We start from the raw sequence: 23,345 nt of genomic DNA, 5'->3' as shown, positions 1-23,345 counted from the left end.
TGACGGTGGCAGCTGCCGCACCTGTGGGGGCCACGACAGGAGACGGCAGACGGGACGCCACTGCTCCTTTTTGACCCCGCCCCCACATACAGCGTCACAACCCAGCGACTTAGTTGCACTGCTCTGGTGAACACCTAGGGCTCCAATCCTGCTACGTAACAGGCACGAACAGCCCAAAAGATGGCGCAAGAAGAACTCAAAGTCCCAGAGCTGATAACTCTCAGCGACCAACAGATTGCCAGCCTCTCAGAAGCACAATTCAAGACACTATTTATCAGGATGCTCACAGAACTGGTTGATTATAGTCACAAATTAGAGGAACATATGAAGGCTAAACTAATTGAAATGAAGGGAGATGTCCAGGAAACCAATACCGATGGAAAAGAAACCGGGACTCAAATCAATGGAATGGACCAGAAGGAAGAAAGAAACATCCAACCAGAAAGGAATGAAGAAATGAGAATTCAAAAAAAAAAAAAAAGAAATGAGAATTCAAAACAATGAGGAGAGGCTTAGGAACCTCCAGGACATCTTTAAACATTCCAACATCCGGATTATAGAGGTACCAGAAGGGGGAAAGAAATAGCCATGAGTGGAAAACTTATTTGAACAAATAATAAAGGAGAACTTCCCCAGTCTGATAAAGGAAATAGACTTCCAGGAAATCCAGGAAGCTCAGAGAGTGCCAAAGAAGTTGGAACCAAGAAGGAACACACCAAAGCACATCATCATTACATTAGCCAAGACTAAAATGAAGGAGAGAATCCTAGAAGTAGCAAGAGATAAGGGGACACTCACCTACAAAGGAGTACCCATCAGACTGTCAGTGGATTTCTCAAAAGAGACCTTACAGGCAAGAAGGGGCTGGAAACAAGTATTCCAAGTCATGAAATCCAAAGACCTACAGCCAAGATTGCTCTATCCAGCAAAACTTTCATTTAGAATGGAAGGACAGATAAAGTGCTTCTCAGATAAGGTCAATTTCAAGGAGTTCATCATCACCAAGCCCTTATTATATGAAATGCTGAAGGGACTTATCTAAGAAAAAGAAGATGAAAAATATTAACAGTGAAAGGACAGCAAACACACAGTTATTAACAACCACACCTAAAACAAAAGCAAACCAAGAGGACAGCTAGATCAGGAGTGGAACCATAGAAATGAAGAACACATGGAGGGTTAGCAACAGTGTGGGGGGGGGAGGAGAAGGGGGGAGAAGGCACAGAAAATAGCATAGACAGTAGGTAGAAAATAGATAGGGGGGAGGGCAAGAATAGTGGGGGAAATATAGAATCTAAAGAACTTGAGACACGTGGTTATAAACTAAGGGGGGGGAATGGTGGGGGAGGGAGTGTGCGGGTGGAAGGGAATGAAGGGGGGAATAGAACAACTGTAATGGTATAATCAATGAAAAAAAAACTGTATTGGCTATTCCTCAAAACATTAAACAAGGAATTTACCATATGATCTAGCAATACCACTTCTGTATATATAGCAAAAGAAATGAAAGCAGGAAGTCAAGCAGATTATCTGTACATCCAGGTTCACACAGCAGCATTATTCACAATGGCCAAAAAGTTGAAGCCACTGAAAAGTCCACTGACCAGATGAGCAAATGTAGTATACGAGGTTGGTCCAGAAGGTATCCAGCCATGTTAATATGAAAATAGAGACATTTATTGAAGAAGATACAAGAAACATTGTACGTAGGACAATGACGCCTCAGTTCCCTTCAAAGTAGGCTCCTTGGGACCTCACCCAGTTCTCCCAATCACCAACAGCTGCCTCATTGTATTTTTCTGAATGTCATCGACAGTCTGAAATCCCTTCTCTTTCAAAGTGTTTTTAGTTTTGGGAAAAGCCCAGAAGTTGCAGGGCACCATATCTGGGCTGTAGGGAGGCTGAGTCACCTGGATGATTTGATGTTTAACCAAAAAACTTTGCACTAGACATGATGTATGAGTGGGCACACTGTCAGGATGAAGCTGCCAATCACCAGTTGCTCAGAATTGCAGCCTTCTGAATCACCTAAATAGTTTCCATGGAGGAATGTTCAAACAATGCAAAATTGGATGCAGATTGATTGCTCTACTCCCTCTCTCCTAGAGGTGCTTCTGATTTACAATAATAAAGCCACCAAACAAGGAGAATACCTTTCTGAATACTACTTAGCTACAATAAGCAGTTTTTAGCCACTGCAGAGGAAGAGTCTGAAAAATGGTTAGAAGAAGGGAAAGGAATAGCTGGTGAAACAAGGTTTCTTCAGAGGCAGGAAGGAAGCAGGCAGGCCTCAGCACTCCTAAGATACAAAGGCGAGTCAGGATGAGATGAGCACTGATTAGTTGTATCAGTTAACAAGATAAATTGCATCTAAGTATCCTGCCACTCAAGTTATAAACCAATTGCTTCATATTCTCTCCCTTCTATCCCCAAATTCAGTGGTTCCTCTTCCTCTGTGTCGGTCTCCACCTTTCAGTTCTACACTACCATGGCTCACCTTCATCCATAACCCTTGCCTTGCTCCTCCTCCCCCTCTAGCAGATTCCTTTTTCTGAGACTTACATTTGATCATGTAAGTGATCAAATGTGTACTCCCTCAAGTTAAAGACTTTGATGAAAGTGTGAAAAACAGAAACCTAAATTGTTATAGTAAAATTGTGGGTAACTTTTTTTAAAAACTTCTTCAATGTTGTTAAATTATCTCATTAATATTAAAAAGCTATTTTAAGTGATCTTTTTTTAAGATTTTATTTATTTATCTTTAGAGAGGAAGGGAAGAAGAGAAGGAGAGAAACACTGATGTATGGCTGCCTCCCATGAGTCCCCTGCCAGGAACCAGCCTGCACCCCGACATGCGCCCTGACCGGGAATCGAACCGTGATCGTTTGGTTCACAGGCCCTCGCTCAATCCACTGAACTACATCAGCCAGGGATAAAAAGCTATTTTAAAAATTAAGTCAGATATTCATGGTAGTTTCTGTAGAACTTAAGTTCATTATCTGATGCAGTGCTCATTATCTGACCCTGACTCACCTTTACACCTTGGTTACACCTATTCATCTTCTTTGTTGAAGATCAGGCTTGTCTTCTTACCGCCAAGACAGATCCCCAACTACCTGGTTAAATGACTACACCACCATGTTTTATGTTTAGTCATTTCTAGTTTTTTACTATTGTAATTAAGCTGTGATAAACTAAGTGTTCAAGTCTTTGTGTGGATATATGCTTTCATTTATTAAAGGTAAATAACCTGGGTTGTATGAATATACTACCATGTTTTATTCATTTACCTGCTGACATTTGGGTTGTTTCCAGTTTTTTAACATTATAAATAAAGTTGCAATAAACTAAGTGCATAAGTCTTTGTGTGGACATATGTTTTCATTCATTAAAGGCAGATAACCTGGGTCATACAATAGGTGAATGTTTAACTTTTTAAAAAACTGCCAACTTGTTTCCAAAGTGGTTATACCATTTTACATTCCAACCTGCGTTGCGTGAGTTTCAGGTTGCTCCACATCCTTGAAAATACTTGGAATGACCAATATTTTTATTTTTCGTTATGCTGATGAGCTTGTAGTGGTATCTCATTGTGTTTTTAGTTTGCATTTCCTTAATATCGAAAGATATTAAATATTTTCTCATGTGCTCATTTGACGCTCATATGTCTTTGGTGATGTCTTCAAATTCTTCTGCCTGAACGTGCTGTCTTAACTACTAAGCCATAAGAGTTGTTCATATATCCTAGATAAAAATTCTCTGACAAACGTTATGTTTTGTAAATATTTTCTCCTGTTCTGTAGTTTGTCAGTGTATTTTCAAAACAGATTAGAATAAGATTTTAAAATTTTGATGAAGTTCAATTAATTGATTTTTCTATTATTTGTACTTGTGTCCTATTCAAAGCATCTTTGCCAAACCCAAGGTCTCTAAGATTTTCTCCTATATTTTTTAAATAAAAGTTTTATGGCTTTAGCCCTTGTACTAACTATAACCCATTCTGACTTAATTTTTGTATATAGTGTAAGAATCAAGGTGGATTTGTTTTTTGAGCATATGACCAAAATCTTGAATCCTTTTCCTCCCTACCCTTTCTTGCACCAACATTTTTTCATTTGCTCTTCTACTTGGGAAGTTCTTCACGTGGAAGGTTCATCCGTATCTTTTAAATTACAACTCAATACTACTTCCTCAAAGAAAGCTTCTATGATCTCCTCATCTGAAGTGCCTCTCCTAGTTTACTCTCTCACTACATTCTTTACTTCTTTCACAGTCCTCATCACCATTTATAATGATTCTTAACTCTACACGGAAACCTTACTTCCTTTGTGATTCCTGTATATATATTTCACCATTCTTAGCACTGTGCATGCATGGCACGTACAAAGCACTTAATATCTAAATGGCTAAATGAATGCATCTTCACCACTACTGCCTCAAATTTTTCTTCTGGATTATGTTCATAAGTTTCTCTATACTAACTTTTTGCAGTATTATCCTGCTTTTAAGGTATTTTCTACACTGTGCCAGTATGTTTCTATGCTGCATGCTGCATGTCTTTAAATTTAATATACCATCAATTATAATATGCACCATTATCTTGAATACCACTAGGAAGAAGTGTTGCCTGAGAACTGTAAAACATAATCATTTGTAAGATGAACTGTAATTTCAGAGATGTTAAAATCCAAGAAATGCAGGCCTCTTAGAATTAATGGATTAGTGTAAATCTACCTATCACTCCTCAGTTTAAAATCCTTAAATGGTTCTTCAGTGTCCTCAGGATAGAAATTAAATTCCTTAGTAAGGCAGAAGAAAACCTTTCACTCTGGGTCTATCTACTAGTCGAGGCTCATTTCTTGACACTCCCAAACTTACACCTCATGCTTCAGTTTATTCTGAACTCCTCTACCTTTTTAAAGTACTTTCATTCTGTGCTTTTGCACCTGCATGGTCCTTCTCTTTGGCATATGCTAGTCACCCTGCATGCCTAAATTAATATGTTCTTATCAAATGTTTACTCAGGGCCTATTATGATTGTAGCTTTATGTTTACAAAAGAACACAAGGCAGCCACTAGCATCAAGGAGTTCAGAATCCTGCAAAAGAATCACACTGGCAATGAAAACTTAGTAAGTACAGTAACTGAGTATGGTGGAAGTACAAAGACAAGACATGTAACTCTGTAAGGATGACTTAGGGACACAGAGCTCAAGAAAGGCTTCACAGAAAAAATGCAGAACAAAGTCTTAAAGGATAATAGGTAATCAGGTAAAATGTAGATAAGATACTGAGATCCGATTCTAGTATAAAGGAACAGTAAAGTGGGGTGTGTATGGGGTGGCAAGAGTGGCAGACAAAAACCTCTTTATGTAGTGAGATTGTAGCATAAGTGAGGGCAGAGTCCAAATGGGAGAGGTGAGTCCAGACGGGAGAGGTAAACAGGATTTAGATGACAGAGACTTTATCTTATGAGGACAGATTTTACTAAAGGGTTTTAAGCTGAAAAAAGGACTTAGGTCAATTTACATTTTATAGAAAAACACTCTAGCAGGGGTGTCCACCCTTTGGGCATCTCTGGGCCACAAGGTAAGAACAGTTGTCTTGAGCCACACATTAAATACACAAACACTAACAAAAACTGATAAGCAAAAAAAGGTTTTTAAGTAAATATATAATTTTGTGTTGGGCCGCATTTGTAGCCTGGATCGTATGTAACCTGTGAGCCATGGCATGCACACCCCTGCTGCAGAGGCTAAAAGAAGAGCCAATTTCAGGGCAACTGTCTAAGTGTGAGATAATGGGAACCTGAAAGGAGAGCCAAGTAGCATGAATGGAAAGGAGGAAGTCATTTTAAGAACTACTTAGGGCCTAAATGAGGGTGAAGTCATTTGGGGAAATTTTAAATTTATGAATTTTGAGGAGCATACCATGCAGAACACCATAGAACAGTTAATTCTGAGGTGCTAAATATAGACAACAATTTGGAAATCAGCACCAATAAGTAGCTGTTAAGACCATGAAGGCAGATGAGTGCTAAAGTCACCTCCCACAATAAACCTTCGACTTCAGTTGAAGTTAGGTATTTTTCCTAGGTGTTCCCACAGCACCCTAAACTTACCTTTTAATACCAATTATCAGATAATATTGTATTTGACTTAACTGTTTTCTTACTTATTCTGAAGTCCTTTGGGGGCAAATACAGTATCTAATATTTCTTTCATCTCCAGCACCTAAAACAGTGCCTAGCACACTGAAAAGATGGAGGAAACAGACAACTATTCATACAGTAAATGGTGTGGAGTAGTATTAGTTATCAAGCACCTGCTATGTGCAAGGCATTCTCCTAAGTACTTTATAACTTTTATATCCTTTAACCTTTACCATAGCCTTAAAAGGGATGTCCTATTATCATGCTGATGAAGAAACTAAAGCCTAGAGAGATTATAAATGTGCTTGTTTATATTGTAGTAGGCAATGAAATCAAGACTTGAGTCCAGGAAGAAGAATTACAGTTAAGGAGAAAAGAGTAATTCTGCCTAGGAGAGAGTAACATTTTGAGCTGTGCTAAGATGATAAATAGTAATTTATCAGAGGGAGTTCAGAACAAGTAAATATCTAAGCAATCATCAAGGTCCCCAGGTACTTATATAAACAGCAAGAAAGCCCAGAAGATTTTCATGGCCACTTTCAATCCTATGGCTTAATTTGAGATAACTCTCAGTGCTGGGAATCCTTAGTATTTGAATAAAAGAATGACTGATCACCTCAGGTAGAGAAAATAAGCAGAGGCAGAACAAAAAGAGACTGTGAGTGAATGCTTGTTTTTTAACTGAGAAGTCTAAACTGTATTCTTTGAAACTGAGAACATTAATTAGATTACTGGAAGGAACATAAAAGTGATTATTACAGTTATAAAAATTCATGACTGGAATACATTGATTGTTAGCCATATATATGTATGCCATGTGTATATATGCATCCTTCTCCCCCAGTGCTTAGGTATTATAAAGGTTGAGCCACAACCCTCTCAAAGATTAGCCTACAAATTTAGAAGTAATAGTGACCTCTAGTACCCAAAGACACACTGGTAGTTCTATTTCTGAGCGGCGACCCAGAACCAGGAATATACCAATTTAGTTTTAATCACAGTGGAAAACATCATAATCCCAGGGCTGGAAGCCAATAATAATTTTTATACTTTATCAAGACACAAATGGTTTATATTCCTTGATGACATGCCTAAGCAGATGACCTTTCTGATACCTTAGCCTGACAGTTCATTAATACTAATAAATTTCATTGTACTGTAAGACTTACACAGTAAAGTTATCACCAGGAACTGTTACATATTCAAAATCTCAAAATCTAAAATTCTTGCAGCCTCATCCATAGTATCTTCTTATTCTTGCACCTATCCCAATTCCTCCTTCTAAAGCAGTAATTTTTAAAAACACAACTTCCTATTTCAATAATTTTCTTCTTCCCACATTCAACTTAACAAGTAGTTATTAAGTCATTCCGAGGCTGGCTGTGTTAGTAAGAAACTGTCCCTGCCTTCAAAATAGTTTATAACCTAGCAGAAATAACAAATATACCAAAAGAGACAGACAAAAAAATTTAACACAATTCCAGTAAGAAACAAAAAAATGAAAAGATCGGTTTCAGGAAATAATTTGAGGCCCTTACGATGGAAAAAAATTGATTAGGAGAAAGGTAAATATGGTCTATGGAGCAAGAACTCTAGTTGGTACTCAACATCTTTATCTCAGACTCCCCATCACAGGCGCCACAGCTCCAACAGCAAACCTCTTCCTCTCTCTCTACACATTCTCAAGCTCCCTGCCACCTTGTTTCAATCTCCTCATTCTTTGAGATGATTGAGGACTACATATACTCCATCAAATTTTACCTTTTGCCTTTGGAATTTTATCTGTACATTTCTCCTTTACTCTTATCTCCAAGGAAGGTGTACTTTAGTCCTGGTAACTCCTGGCCACTAATTTCATGTATGTACATTTTGAATAGAAATGATCAAAGGAGAATTTGACTCTCATAGAGAAGTGAAGCTCTATAAATGGCAACTGCTGCCTGATCTGAGGTAATATCCACCCAAACACTTCTATATACAAAGAGCAGCTTAGAAGTCTTTGATCTGTTGTCAAAATAATAAGACACTCTCCCATCTTCTACCACAGTTATGAGTCATTTTAGCCCAAGGGCCCCACAAAGGAAATTCACAGCTTCCAACCAGATTAATGTATCTAATTATCAACAACACTTACAGAAAACCCATGACAATCCCTGTCTTCTCCTAAATGTAATTTGGAGTACGAGCCAAATGATACAGATCTGTGCTGATAACACACCATCCCAGATTCTAACATCATTAGGAATGTTTCTTTTGGAGAACTGATATCCTCTTCAATCCAATTTTGCCTCTGGGTTCTCTCATTTCTCAAGTGGCAATTACAATGCCTGATACTTTTGGTTTGCCAGCAGTTTCCTGGTTTAAAATGACTGATTCCCACCCTCAGATAAATTTGATTCCTTTGCTTTTATACCATTGTGTACTAATAGCTTGTCTTCACATAATGCCACTGGGCCGTATTCTCAAATTACATTCATTTGGTCACCTCAAAATGTCTTAATAGGTTTCCCAGGCACCAGCTGTGACATAATTTGTCTTCCCAGCAGTTAAAACTGCCAAAGTGTTCCCTTGGCCTTCCATTTTGCTGCAAACTACAGGTAATTTTTTTTTCTTTTGGCAGGGATTCATTTGCAACTGGTGCATATATTATTAACACATGCCGTCAAAAGGAAAGAATTCTCCAACAGAAGGTATATGAGAAATTTAAATGACTGGCACCTTAAAAACTACTGGGAAAACTTTCTACCTGGTATATACTCAAGGAAAAAAAAAACGAAGCTAAACTTTTAATGCTCTTCCCTTTATCTGCAGTTTTGCTTTCCAAGATCGTAGTAACCTGCAGTCAACCATGATCCAAAAATATTAAATGAAAAATTCCAGAAATAAACAACTTTTACGTTTTAAACTGCACGCCGCTCTGAGTACCTCACTTCATCTCATCATGTAGGCATTGTGCCATCTCACATCATCACAAGAAGGGTGAGCAGAGCACAGTAAGGTGTTTTGGGAGAGAAAAAGACTGCATCCACATAACTGTTAATACAGTACACTGTTACAACTGTTTTTATTTATTAGTCATTATTAATCCCTTACTGTGACGAATGTATACATTAAACTTTATCACAGGTACTTAATGTATGCATGTACAGGAAAAAACAGTAAATACACAGGGTTCTATTGGCCGTTTCAGGCACCCACTGCGGGTCCTGGAGCATACTCCCTGTGCACTAGGGAGGACTACTGTACTGCTGGCAAACCAGAGAGGATACTGAAATAACTAAAAATATTAAAACAACCAGTTAGGGGTATTTCTGATTGTGACATTTACTGAATGGCAATACTACTATGAAGTGACATAGCAGAAAGTCTATAAGCTATTAACATTTAGTTTTAGCCACACCTGAAGCCAATTTACATCTCTCATATCACCACAAAAAACTATAGCAAAACTATACAATAGTTGCTTTCATTAATACGGAAGCTGACTTATACTTTTAACCACAGCTTCTTAAAAGAATTCCACCCTATTTATCCATAGTTTAGTCCTACCTCTAGAGAAAAATCCTCCAGAAAATGTAATTACCTTATGAATATGCTGCATTTAATGATTACTGTCCTGTCAAGTTTATATAAAAGAGAATATTATAAATATTCTAATTTTAAATTCTAATTTTATAAGGGCCTTAAAAATTCGTAAGGTAAAATTTTCCACACTATCAGAAATGACTTCACTTATTAATTGAAGAAAAAATTACAAATTCCTACAAAATAATTTCACTGTTGAAAACTTCATAAAATAATCATATCATTAATATCTTAATCCTGTTTAACTCAAAATTGACAGCTGACCTCTATCAGACTATAGACAAATACCAATAATGAAGAAGCACTTAATATGTTTTCCAATTACTTTTTTAAAAATTTTATTTATTTACTTCTTAGAGAGAGGGGAAGGGAGGAAGAAAAGAAAGGGAGAGAAAAATCAATGTGTGGGAGATACATTAACTGGTTGTCTCTCACATGCCCCCAACTAGGGAACTGGGCCCTGATGGGGAACTGAACCTGTGACCTTTTGGTTTACAGGCCGGCACTCAATCAACTGAGTCACATAAGCCAGGGCTTCAATTACTTTCTATAGCATAATATGTATAAACTCTAAAATAAAGCTGTTCAGAATCACCAATAATAAAGTCACTGAAACTTTAAATATGTATCTTTCTTACTGTTTTAATATCAACATTGGAAAACATAATTGCTTAGTCAAATTTCCACTGAAGGGAAATAGAGTAATTCTCAACAATGAATTATGTTTACCTCTAAAACAACAGTTCCCCAAATTACTAGATATAATCAACTCCACCCCATCAAATACATTTTATAGACAGCAATTCAAAGCCTATGTCTAGGGTGACAAAGTGACTTTAAGAATAATCACTAGTGGAGCACAGTGACTCCCAGCCAAGATGGAAGCATAGGTGGACACACTGTACCTCCTCACATAACCAAAATTAAGGACAACAAAAATTTAGAAACAAAAAAACAACCAACAGACAAAAATTTGAACTGTACAGAAGTCCAACAACCATTCATCCAGACCAGTAAGAGGGGCAGAGTCAGCGGCCAATGGAGAGGGGTCACGGCAGGAAAAAGCAGTGGTTGGCAAACCAGGGGCATGCAGGCAGTGGCTAGCAGACCCAGGCACGGGGAGGAAATGAGCAGATCCAGTGAGGGCCCAAGGCAGCTGGCTGACTGTGGTCACACATTTGCGTGCAGATAAACCAGGTGAAAAAGGGCAGCGAGATAGACTGTGCAACGCAGGGCCCCAGTGCTGGGACATAAAGCCTAAAAGCACCAACTGGAAACACCTGTGGTGGTTGAGGTGCTGGGAGAGACTCCCAGTCTCACAGGAGAGTTCGTTGGAGAGACCCATAGGGTCCCAGAATATACACAAGCCCACCCACATGGGAATCAGCACCAGAAGGGCCCAATTTGCTTTTGGGAAGAGGCAGAGGGGCTGAAATCCGAGAGAGAGTGGAGCAAGTGCCACTGTTCCCTCTCTGACCCCCACCCTCAGCATCACAATCCAGCCACGGGGGTTACCCTGCCCTGGTGAACACCTAAGGTACATAACAAGTGCGACAAGACCCCCACCCCAAAAAAAGTATGGCCCAAATGAAAGAACAGATCAAAGCTCCAGAAAAAATACAACTAAGTGACCAAGAGATAACCAACCTATCAGATGCACAGTTCAAAACACTGGTGATCCAGATGCTCACAGAACTGTTTGATTTTAGTCACAAATTAGATAAAAAAAAATGAAGGCTACACTAAGTGAAATGAAGGAAAATACACAGGGAACCAATAGTGATGGGAAGAAAACTGGAACTCAAATTAATGGCATGGACCAGAAGGAAGGAAGAAAGAAACATCCAATCAGAAAAGAATGAAGAAATAAGAATTCAACAGAATGAGGAGAGGCTCAGGAACCTCCAGGACATCTTTAAATGTTCCAACATCCAAATTATAGGGGTACCAGAAGGAGAAGAGGAAGAGCAACAAGTGGAAAACTTATTTGAACAAATAATAAAGGAGAACTTCCCCAATCTGGCAAAGGAAATAGACTTCCAGGAAATCCAGGAAGCTCAGACAGTCCCAAAGAAGTTGGACCCAAGGAGCAACACATCAAGGTACATCATAATTACATTAGCCAAGACTAAAATGAAGGAGAGAATCCTAGAAGCAGCAAGAGATAAGGGGACAGTCACCTACAAAGAAGTACCCATCAGACTCTCAGCTGATTTCTCAAAAGAGACCTTGCAGGCAAGAAGGGGCTGGAAACAAGTATTCCAACTCATGAAATCCAAAGACGTACATCCAAGACTGCTCTATCCAGCAAAGCTTTCATTTAGAATGGAAGGGCAAATAAAGTGCTTCCCAGATAAGGTCAAATTCAAGGAGTTCATCATCACCAAGCCCTTATTATATGAAATGTTAAAGGGACTTATCTAAGAAAAAGAAGATAAAAAATATGAACAGTGAAAGGATAGCAAACTCACAGTTATTAGCAACCACACCTAAAACAAAAGCAAACCAAGCAAACAACTAGAACAGGAATAGAACCACAGAAATGGAGATCACATGGAGGGTTAGCAACAGGGGAGTGGGAGGAGAAAAAGGAGGGGAAAGGTACAGAGAATAAGTAGCATAAACGACAGGGAGAAAATAGGGGGAGGGCAAGCATAGCATGGAAAATGTAGAAACTAAAGAACTTATGACACATGGATGTGAACTAAAGGGGGGAATGTGAGTGGGAGGGGATGTGCATGGTGGAGGGGAATGAAGGGGGAGAAATGGGACAACTGTAATAGCATAATCAATAAAATATATTTTAAAAAAAGATAATCACTAGTGGCCCTGGCAGGGTGGTTCAGTTGGTTGGGGTGTTGTCTCGTACACCAAAGGGTTGTGGGTTTGATTCCTGGTCAGAGCACATACCTAGGTTACGAGTTTGATTCCCTGTGGGGGCACATACAGGTGGCAACCAATCAATGTTCCTTTTTCACAATGATTTCACTCTCTTTCTCAAATCAATAATAAAAAATATCCTCAGGTAAGGATTAAAAAAAAAGAATAAACACTATTGGATCCCATTTCAGGATGTATCGGTAACCATGTTAGCATATATTAATAGCAGTCCAAGTAAACTTATGAAGTAGAATTATCGGAAAGGAACCCAGTATCTCTCTAATAAAGTTATTAGTAAGAATTAAAGAGTTTGTACTACATGAAAAAAAATTCCAGTGTAGCAGCTGTAGGTGGCTCTGTCGTTCCAGAACTGGCTAGCTCTCCACTTAAGAGCCTTAACAAAATGATCTGAACTTCACTTGGAAGACAAAGGAATTACAAATACGGACACCTAGAAAAAAGTCTAGAAAGGACAACTTACAAAAGCCATGTGCCTGGGAAATAGTAATTACAGCTGTTTAATTGTATTTATATGGTATGGCACTGAAACAGGTAGGCGCTAACTAACTGATGTGTCATATAAAATATCGTTCATCTACCGAATTTTAAAAAAGTGGCCTCTAAATTTCCTTGTAAATATTCCTTTACTGAAATACCTTGATAAATAAAGAGAAAACATTTAGAAATTTTCAACGCAAGATTACAATGTACTACTGTTTAACCATAATCAACATTTTTTAGCTTTTCAGATTTGTAAACTATTTGAAACAAGCCTTTAAAAAATATATGGATAAAAAAACAAGCATATCATTTTCTGTTACAGGGTTTAAAATACTTATTATACAGATTTAGAAACTGAGGGCACACAGACCAATTATAGATGGGAAACTTGTTCTTTATGCCAAGTCTACCTTTTCTGTAAAGCTCACATGCATTAACTGATCTTCTCATTCTACTCTAAGCCCAGAATCCTCTTGTAAAAATCAATTTTACCTGGTGTGATCCTAGCAATAATCAAAGTTGGCTCTCAAAAAATTAAAAAACCAGCCCTGGCTGGCGTAGCTCAGTGGATTGAGCGCAGGCCTGCGAACCACACGATCACAGTTCGATTCCCAGTCAGGGCACATGCCTGGGTTGTGGGCCAGTTCCCGGCAGGGGACACACCAGAGGCAGCCATATACTGATATTTCTCTCTCTCTCTCCTTCCTTTCCCCTCTAAAGATAAATAAATAAAATCTAGAAAAAAAATTAAAAAAATTAAAAAACCACAATATAACATTATTAGCTAAAGTAGTTTCTTCCAAGTCTTCTGCCAAACTCTCAAGTCTTTTATCCCACTCCTAGGCCCAGTGTGCTTGAGTGTGGGAAGTATAAGAATGGGAATCACAAAACCAGGCAGAATAAATGCCTCTCCCCCAAAGTCTCCCACCTCAATGCTCTCAAGGTCATTCGGCATCTCTTCCATAGGTCTATAGCCTTCCATTTTCTACTGTAACCATTCCAAGTATTAACTTCTTTTTTCTATCCCCTAGGAACTGTTTTATTTTCTTAAAGGACCCCACTGTCCCATGAGGAGAAAGAGATAAGGAAGGGAAGCTCCAGCCCTGACAACTGTGATATATAGCAAAGTTCACTTAGTTGTATCTTTTTCATGCTATCTCATGGGACGAGATGTTTTCTTTCTAAGACTAATAGTTTCTTACCTGATCTAAGATCTTTTCTCAAACTTTGTCTCATCAATTACCATCACCCTTCCTTCGCTAATAATACCACCTTCCTTTCTGATGCTTTTTTGTCCTCAATGTATCTTTGTGCTCAAGTCATAACATTTAACTACTATCACTTCCTATCAACTACTAGCACCTTCTTCTAACTACTATCACCTCTCAGACAAATTTTTTGAAAGTTGGGGCTCTCAACCCCATAATTCTCCTCAACTGCTGCTTCTCAAAAATACTGCAATTTGATTTACAATCCTATCATTCCATTTAAATCGCTTTTAGAGAAGTTTCTAATAATCTCGAAAATGTCAAATCAAGGGATCAGCCCTCAGTCATTGTTTTCTTTGACATCTCTGTTGCAGCTGGCAACTTTTTTTGTTATGATGAAATACTGGAGCTCTCAACAGAGCTATCCTGAGCTTTATTCTCATTTTACATCCTTTTTCTATGGCTTCAATTATCATCCATAAAATGAATGCTTCCTAAATCTTATTCTAGCCCTGACTAAAATCAGCACCAGACCTATAATTCAGTTATCTAAGTTATCTATCTATATACAGTGTATATACCTCAAACTCAACATTCAGAAACTAAATTTGTAATTTTTCTGACAAATTTGCTCCTCATATACTGGTTAATTATCTTCTATGTGGCCTAGAATCTAATAGGACTTACTAGGAGTCTAGTAAGATTCTTCTCTAGGTTAATAATTTGCACTAACATATTACAATAGAGGTAATAAGCCAATGAATATCCTCACTTTTCTTTCTGCCAAAATGGGGATGATCAATCATGAGTATGTTCACCTACTCTACCAAGAAATCAGTAAGATATATGAAACAATATGTTTAATTGTTCAATTAATGTGAAAGAAATTTTACATTCTTTCTGGGTGACTGGAGAAAGGGAAAGGCCACAGTACATTTCCTCTAAACTCGGAGCAGCAAGGTCTTAATGCTTTCTCTCAACCTGTGAGAACTTTCCATGACTAAAAGTGAAAATTTCCATTGTATTGTGGAGTTAGCAGTAAGTTTCAGAGCTTAAATTCTTCAGTATTCTGCCAACTAATGACCACAGAAGGCTTAGAGAGAAGTATTTAAACTATAATAATTTTTATAACTTCTGTAATAAGAAGACTGATTCAAACAGTACATGTGAGTGCCTACCTGCTATGTTCAAGATACAATGCCAATAACAATGTGAAACGCAAAAGAAGATTCAGTTTCTGCTCTTGGTGAAATACTAAATTCACACAAATACTATGGCATAAAAGCCTACACATACAATTAGTGGTATTACACAAAAATTGCAATTTAAAATAATAATAAACTTTCAGAATTTCTGGGAATAAAGAAAGAGGAAATAGAAAACAAAATGTATCACAAGTAATCCAAAAGAGAAACTAGAGTTTTACATATTACTGCAAAGAAAGTGTTGGAAAAAGCAAGACTCTTTCTACTTTACAACACAATTATTACCTTTACTTGGGACTGATTTCTTCACTGAGGCTACATGATCTTCGGAGCTTGCAAGACGCCTCAAAACATCTGCCAAAGCAGCCTTTAGCACAGTGATTTCATCTTCTTGTTGTTGAACTCGTAACTCAAGTGCTGAGAGGCGATCTTGAACATCAGAAGTACTTGCAGCAGATATACTATCATCTATAAAGAAAATATGTAATACTTTTTAAAAAAGTGCCTAAGAAAGAATCTACTGACAAATAAGAACCATACCAGGTAAGTCTTTTAAAAGATGAGAAAAATTGCGGGTAGAAAACCCTCGTTTTTATTATAGAGTAACTTGTACAAAACTTTTTATAGCTATTTGAACTTAATACTTCTGACAAAAATTAAAATTATTAAAAATTTCCCTGAGGTCAAATTTTTCCAATTTATTCTATTACCTTACCTGTTTTTTTTTTCCACCAAAATGTTCCCTAAATATATCACTTTATAGAGTTTTGGAAACTTGCAAGAGAGCAAAGTATTCAAAGCATCCTTTTTAATTACCACATCATTATCATACTTCTCTATGAAAATAAAATAAACAGTACAAATCACTTCAGTTTTGCCTTACCTATCAGATCACTCTCCTTCAGCATCAATGACCAGAAAGCACTCTGTAGTACTCAGAGGCTCCAAGCCCTACCCACAAAACACTGCTGTGTAATCAGCAAAAGACTCTTTGTTATTCTTTCTTTCCCCCAACATATCAACCTTTGAAGAAGAAGTATGGTCTCCATAAAGCACATAGCTAACATCTGCCTTAAGTATGTAACAACAACAACAACCAAAAAGACCATTTAAATAAAGTGTCCCTATAATACAGCAATTACAAACTACTTCCAAAGCTATGCAACTTTAGAGTACACTATTGGGTCAATCGGAATCCACGTGTACAGGAAGATAAAAATATGACTGACTAACAGTAATTTCATAAAGTTCAACCTAATACCACAGGGATGGTTGTGAGATATGGGCTAGGCCAAATGGGATTCTCCCAAATTTCCCCATAAGAAAGGGGGGTGTACCACCTTTGGTGCCACACTGGAAGAAGAAAAGTTGTCTTAGGCCACGCATTAAATACACTGTAACATGTAATCACAATAAAAATCTAACAATGTTTTAAGTAAATTTACAATTTTGTGTTGGGCTGCATGAGGCCCACAGGCAGTAGGTTGGACACACCTGGTGACCTATCCTTCTTTGTTTGCCAAACCTAAAGCTGTACCATGTAAGTCTTGATTACCCTAAGCTCCAGTTCTAGTCTCTAAAGCCCTGGAGCAACAATTCTGAGAGCTGCTCTAATATTCCTCCTACTTAATTATTATATCCTAACGCATTCCCTTTTCAAGCCATCACTTGTAAGCCAAAGGTCATAAATCAGTAAATTATATGAACATGCTTTTGTAAATTATTCTCAATTTACAAAGGATGAATTACATATTTAAATTAAAATCACAGATAAAATATTTATGTGATTCTAATACACAAATAACCTTCTTAATCATTCTGGGAAGGCAACAGGGCCTGGTGGAAAGCTTACTATAATGACAGTGTTATAACCCTGAGCCTTCATACTGACATGGTAATTAGCTTTCACTTTTGGCAAGTCACTTAACTTTTATAAACTTTTTAAAAAATTACTAAGATTTTTAGTTTGTGAAACTTAGTTACATGAAAGGTGTTTCAGCTTGTAAAAATCCTACCATTACCTGCTAGATAAGATACAAGGACAACTTTTCAAAGGGCATAGTAAACACAAAGTTAACTATTAACAATGTCTTGCAGTTATACTACACCTTTCATATTTATCACCTCATCCCCCTTCTAATACTATCTATACTTTGTATTTGAGAGAACAATTCGAGTTAAATAATTTGCCCAAGGTCACCAAACTAGTCGATATCTGAGACTCAAAAACACAACTCGACTCACATTTAAGTGCCCTTTATTTCACGCTGCATTCTAACAATAATCACAGGAGAACTAAAATAAACGTTTTGTTTCCCCCTCCCCCCCACAAAGCCACTGAAGAAGGAGTTTAAACTATCAAGTGATCTAATCAGGTTTTTGTTTTAAAAGGTCATTATGGCGGCTGCATGAGTATGGACTGAAATAGGATAGGAGTAAATGCTAGGAGACCAGGCAGGGTGCTACAGCAGTAACCTGTGTGAAGGGTGATGGTGGCCTAGGCTAAGGTTAAAGTGTCCGGTGACTCAATTTGTTCAGAAAAAACACGTCTGCTATCTCCTATAAATATTATTGTAATGCTCTTTCTTTTGTTCTCAAGTTTCCCAGTTGGATAATCAATTACACAATCAATTACAGGGTCACAATGGAGATGCAAAGGTGTATGGCAGTTGATTTCTACAGTTTCTTATAGCTCTAAAATCCTAGAACACCTTCCTTCTAAAATCTTGGCTTTTCACCTTTTCAGGAGCCAGAATCTCTTGGGGAGTCCAATAAAAGCTGTGGCAGAAATTGTGCATGAGCTCTGGAGTTACACTGCTTGAGTAAATGTTACTTAACAGTGCTGTGACTGGTTTCCTCATCTGTAATTTCTTCATGCTAGTGAGTACTTATCTCAAACTTGGGATTTGATGAAATAATGCACAACACTATCATATACTGAGGGTTCGATAAGTTATTATCCTATATAACATGTTCTTTACTGTAATGTTTATTACTGACACAAAATTGAAAATTTAACCTAAAGTTCATGAACGGAGTTAATAAGCTAATGTTCACACAAAAAATACCATGCAACAATTAAAAAACAATATGGTTGGTATACATGCTAAAAATCTGAAAGATCCACAAAACAATTTAAGTGGAAAAAGCAAACTGCAAAAAATATGTACTGAATAATTTATTAAAATACACACGCCCCCCAAAAAACATACTTCTAAAATGTAAGGAAAAACTTCCTATGTATATAACATAAACATAGAAAAAACTCTAGAAGTACACACACATTAAACTGGTCTTTGGGTTACTTCTGACTAGAAGAGCAAGATTAGAAGCACAGGGGTCAACGGAAAAGTTTGCTTTTTAGTATAAGTATTTCTATATCATTTGAACAGCAAACAAAAATGTACCATATGCTACTTAAACTTACATTTATGCTAAAATAAATTGTTTCTAAGCCTCATTTTTCAAAAGCAAGTTTCCTTTAGGCAAAGATTTCTAATTTTATTGGGCAGGGGTGTCCAACCTTTCTTTGGTGTCTCTGGGCCACACTGGAAGAAGGGTTGTCTTGGGCCACACACTAAATACAGAAACACTAACAAAAACTGATGAGCAAAAAACAAAAAAAAACCACCCAGTTTTGAGTAAATTTACAATTTTGTGTTGGACCGCATTCATAGTGGCCTACCCTCCTGGATGGGCCACATGAGGCCTGTGGCCGTGGGTTGGACACCCCTGTGAGAATACATTCAAGTGTAAAAATTAACTTTGCACTTCTCGATTACTAAAGCTAGAAAAGAAATCATCCTAAACACCAACAACCCCTCCTGAACCTACAGATGTAAACTAAGACTGGGAAATTAGCTGACTTATTCATGCTCACACAGCAAGTGGGAATTAGAGTTCCCTCCTCAAGACTGAAGAATTCATCACTCTTACCCTTTCCAGTTTGAAAATTGTTATTTGCCTTCCAGTCTCTAATGTAATGCACTCTCATTCACAATCAAGTTTTTAGGAATACATGTGTTCAGTAAAGAGAATATCTATTTCCAGGGGCGGGGGGTTTACACTTCTTTTTCTTAATCCAACTATATTAAGTTCCTTTTCCTCATACTATAGTAGTCTCTTATTTCTTTGCTCCCTCTAAAAATAGAAGTTTCTAGCCTTGGAGGTTAAAATACAAAATGCAAATGAATTCTCAAGGGTTCTTAAATTCGTGGGGGTTGTGGGGGAAGGGAGTCCATAAACCTTTATCCACCAGTCTATTATATTTATTGGCATAAATATATATCTTTTTTAAAAAGAGTTTCTTTATTAATTTTTAGAGAGAGGGGAAGGGAAGGGTAGAGAGAGAAACATCAATGTATAGTTGCCTCTTATGCGCCCCTGCTGGGGACCTGGCCTGAAACCCAGGGATGTGCCCTGAGTGGGAATCAAACCACAACCCTTGGTTCGCAGGCCCACATTCGATCCACTGAGCTACACCAGCCAGAGCATAAATAAGTATCTTTTATTAGAGGTGCAAGCAAATTTGTATATAACTAGTAACTTTAACATTCAATATTATAGTTTTTAAGTATATTCGATTGTTATGCTATTATAGTATCTCCTTTTTTCTCACCTTTATTCCCTTCCACCCTGTACTCCCACTCCCGCCAGCATTCCCTGCCCCCCCACCCCAGTTCATGTCCATGGATCATACATATGAAGTTCTTTGGCTTCTCCATTTCCCTTACTATTCTTAACCTCCCCTGTCTATTTTGTATCTACCATTTATGTTTCTTATTCCCTGTACCTTTCCCCCTATTCTCCACTGTCCACCTTCTCCCTGCTGATAACCCTCCATGTGATCTCCATTTCTGTGATTCTGTTCCTGTTCTACTTGTTTGCTTAGTTTGTTGTCATTTTACTGTTCATATTTTTAAAATATATTTTATTGATTATACCATTACAGTTGTTCTATTCCCCCCCTTCATTCCCCTCCACCCGCACACTCCCTCACCCACCATTCTGCTCCCCTTAGTTTATAACGTCTCAAGTTCTTTAGATTCTATATTTCCCCCACTATTCTTGCCCTCCCCCCTATCTATTTTCTACCTACCATCTATGCTATTTTCTGTACCTTCTCCCCCCTTCTCCTCCTCCCACTCCCCTGTTGCTAACCCTCCATGTGTTCTTCATTTCTATGGTTCCACTCCTGATCTAGCTGTCCTCTTGGTTTGCTTTTGTTTTAGGTGTGGTTGTTAATAACTGTGTGTTTGCTGTCCTTTCACTGTTCATATTTTTCATCTTCTTTTTCTTATATAAGTCCCTTTAGCATTTCATATAATAAGGGCTTGGTGATGATGAACTCCTTGAACTTGACCTTATCTGAGAAGCACTTTATCTGTCCTTCCATTCTAAATGAAAGTTTTGCTGGATAAAGCAATCTTGGCTGTAGGTCTTTGGATTTCATGACTTGGAATACTTCTTTCCAGCCCCTTCTTGCCTGTAAGGTCTCTTTTGAGAAATCCGCTGACAGTCTGATGGGTACTCCTTTGTAGGTGACTGTCCCCTTATCCCTTGATGCTTCTAGGATTCTCTCCTTCATTTTGGTCTTGGCTAATGTAATTATGATGTGCCTTGGTATGTTCCTTCTTGGGTCCAACTTCTTTGGCACTCTCTGAGCTTCCTGGATTTCCTGGAAGTCTATTTCCTTTGCCAAACTGGGGAAGTTCTCCTTTATTATTTGTTCAAATAAGTTTCCACTCGTGGCTGTTCCTCTTCCCCTTCTGGTACCCCTATAATTCAGATGTTGGAACATTTAAGGATGTCCTGGAGGTTCCCAAGCCTCTCATTTTTTTGAATTCTCATTTCTTCATTCCTTTCTGGTTGGATGTTTCTTTCTTCCTTCTGGTCCATTCCATTGATTTGAATCCCAGTTTCCTTTCCATCGCTATTGGTTTCCTGTGCATCTCCCTTCATTTCAATTAGTTTAGCCTTCATATGTTCCTCTAATTTGTGACTATAATCAACCAGTTCTGTGAGCATCCTGATAAACAGTGTCTTGAATTGTGCTTCTGAGAGGCTGGCAATCTGTTGGTCGCTGAGAGTTATCAGCTCTGGGACTCTGAGTTCTTCTTGCGCCATCTTTTGGGCTGTTAGTGCCTGGTATGTAGCAGGATTGGAGCCCTAGGTGTTCACCAGAGCAGGGCAACTCAGTCACTGGGTTGTGACGCTGTATGTGTGTGTGTGGGGGAGGGGGGGGTCAAAGAGGAGCAATGGCGTCCCATCTGCCGCCTCCCACCGCGGCCCCCACAGGTGCGGCAGCTGCCACCGTCACCGGGCCCACGCGTTGCGTCCCACTGCATGCAAATGTGCCACCGCTGTCAGCCCTCGCCCCCTGGGGCCTGCGTGGTCCATCTCACTGTGCACGAATGTGCGACCGAGGTCTGCCCCATACCCTGACTGGGTCTGGGCCACTTGCGCGCCTAGGTCGGGGGATCTGTCCTGCCCGACCCTGCTCTGCTGCTGGCTCCGCCCCTCTTACCGTCTGGGTTGAACGGTTAGTTGTGGTAGGACTTCCATATAATTCAATCTTCTGTTCTTTGGCTGTGTCTTTGTTCTCCAAACCTTTGTTGTATTCAAACTTCGTTGTGGGAGAAGGCACAGTGTTTCCACCTATGCCTCCATCTTGGCGGAAGTCTCCCTGTTCATAGTTTTGATTGCATTCTTTTTCTTAGATAAATCCCTTTAACATTTCATATAATAAGGGCATAGTGATGATGAACTCCTTTAACTTGACCTTATCTGGGAGGCACTTTATCTGCCTTTCTATTCTAAATGATAGCTTTGCTAGATGGGATAATCTTGGATGTGGGTCTGTGCCTTCATGACTTGGAATACTACTTTCCAGCCCCTTCCTGGACTGCAAAGTTACTTTTGAGAAATCAGCTGATAGCCTTATGGGAACTCCTTGTAGGTAACTGTTTCATTTTCTCTGGCTGCTTTTAGGATTCTCTCCTTATCTTTAATCTCAGGCAACGTAATTATGATGTGCCTTGGTGTGTTCCTCCTTGGGTCCAACTTCTTTGGGACTCTCTGAGCACCCTGGACAACCTGGAAGTCTATTTCCTTTGTCAGGTTGGGGAAGTTCTCCTTCATTTTTTTTTTCAAATTAGGTTTCAATTTCTTTTTTTTTTTAATTTTTATTTATGTATCTTTAGAGGGGAAGGGAAGGAGAGAGGGAGAGAAATATCAATGTATGGTTGCCTCTTGTGAGTCCCCTGCTGGGAACTGGCCTGCAACCCAGGCATGTGCCCTGACTGGGAATCGAACTGCAATCCCTTAGTTTGCAGGCCCGTGCTCAATTAACTGAGCTACACCAGCCAGGGCTCAAATTAGGTTCCAATTTCTTGCTCTTCCTCTTTTCCTTCTGGCACCCCTACAATTAAGAGCTTGGAATGTTTAAAGTAGTCCCAAAGCCTCTCATTTTTTTGAATTGTTTCATTCTGTTCTGGTTGAATGTTTCTTTCTTCCTTCTGTTCCAAATCTTTGATGTGGGTCCCAGTTTCCTCCCCTTCACTGTCTGTTCCCTGTATATTTTTCTTTATTTCACTTTGCATAGCCTTCACTTCTTCCTCTATTTTGCAACCATACTCAACCATTTCTGTGACGTCCAGTGTTTTGAACTCTGCATCTGATAGAGTGGCTATCTCCTCATCACTTAGTTGTTTTCCTGGAGTTTTCATCTTGTCTTTCACTGGGTCATATTTCTTTGTCTTGGCGCAGTTGTTATGCTTTAAGGGGCGGAGCCCTAGGTATTCACCAGGGCTGCATT

The 23,345-nt window shown here is 38.6% G+C and overlaps 1 protein-coding gene across 1 annotated transcript in view; it reads right to left on the bottom strand.

Annotated features, from left to right (window-relative positions):
• Positions 1 to 23,345, bottom strand: part of EML4 (EMAP like 4) — a 150,347-nt gene that overhangs the window by 77,235 nt on the left and 49,767 nt on the right. Inside the window, 1 exon segment of the mRNA XM_037066486.1 lies at positions 15,815 to 15,997. Within this exon segment, the coding sequence (XP_036922381.1) occupies positions 15,815 to 15,997 (183 nt within the window).

Source organism: Sturnira hondurensis, unplaced genomic scaffold, assembly GCF_014824575.4.
Source record: "Sturnira hondurensis isolate 20B ecotype Veracruz unplaced genomic scaffold, ASM1482457v3 Scaffold0016663, whole genome shotgun sequence".
NCBI classification, from domain to species: domain Eukaryota; kingdom Metazoa; phylum Chordata; class Mammalia; order Chiroptera; family Phyllostomidae; genus Sturnira; species Sturnira hondurensis.
This window is presented reverse-complemented; position numbering and strand designations above follow the sequence as displayed.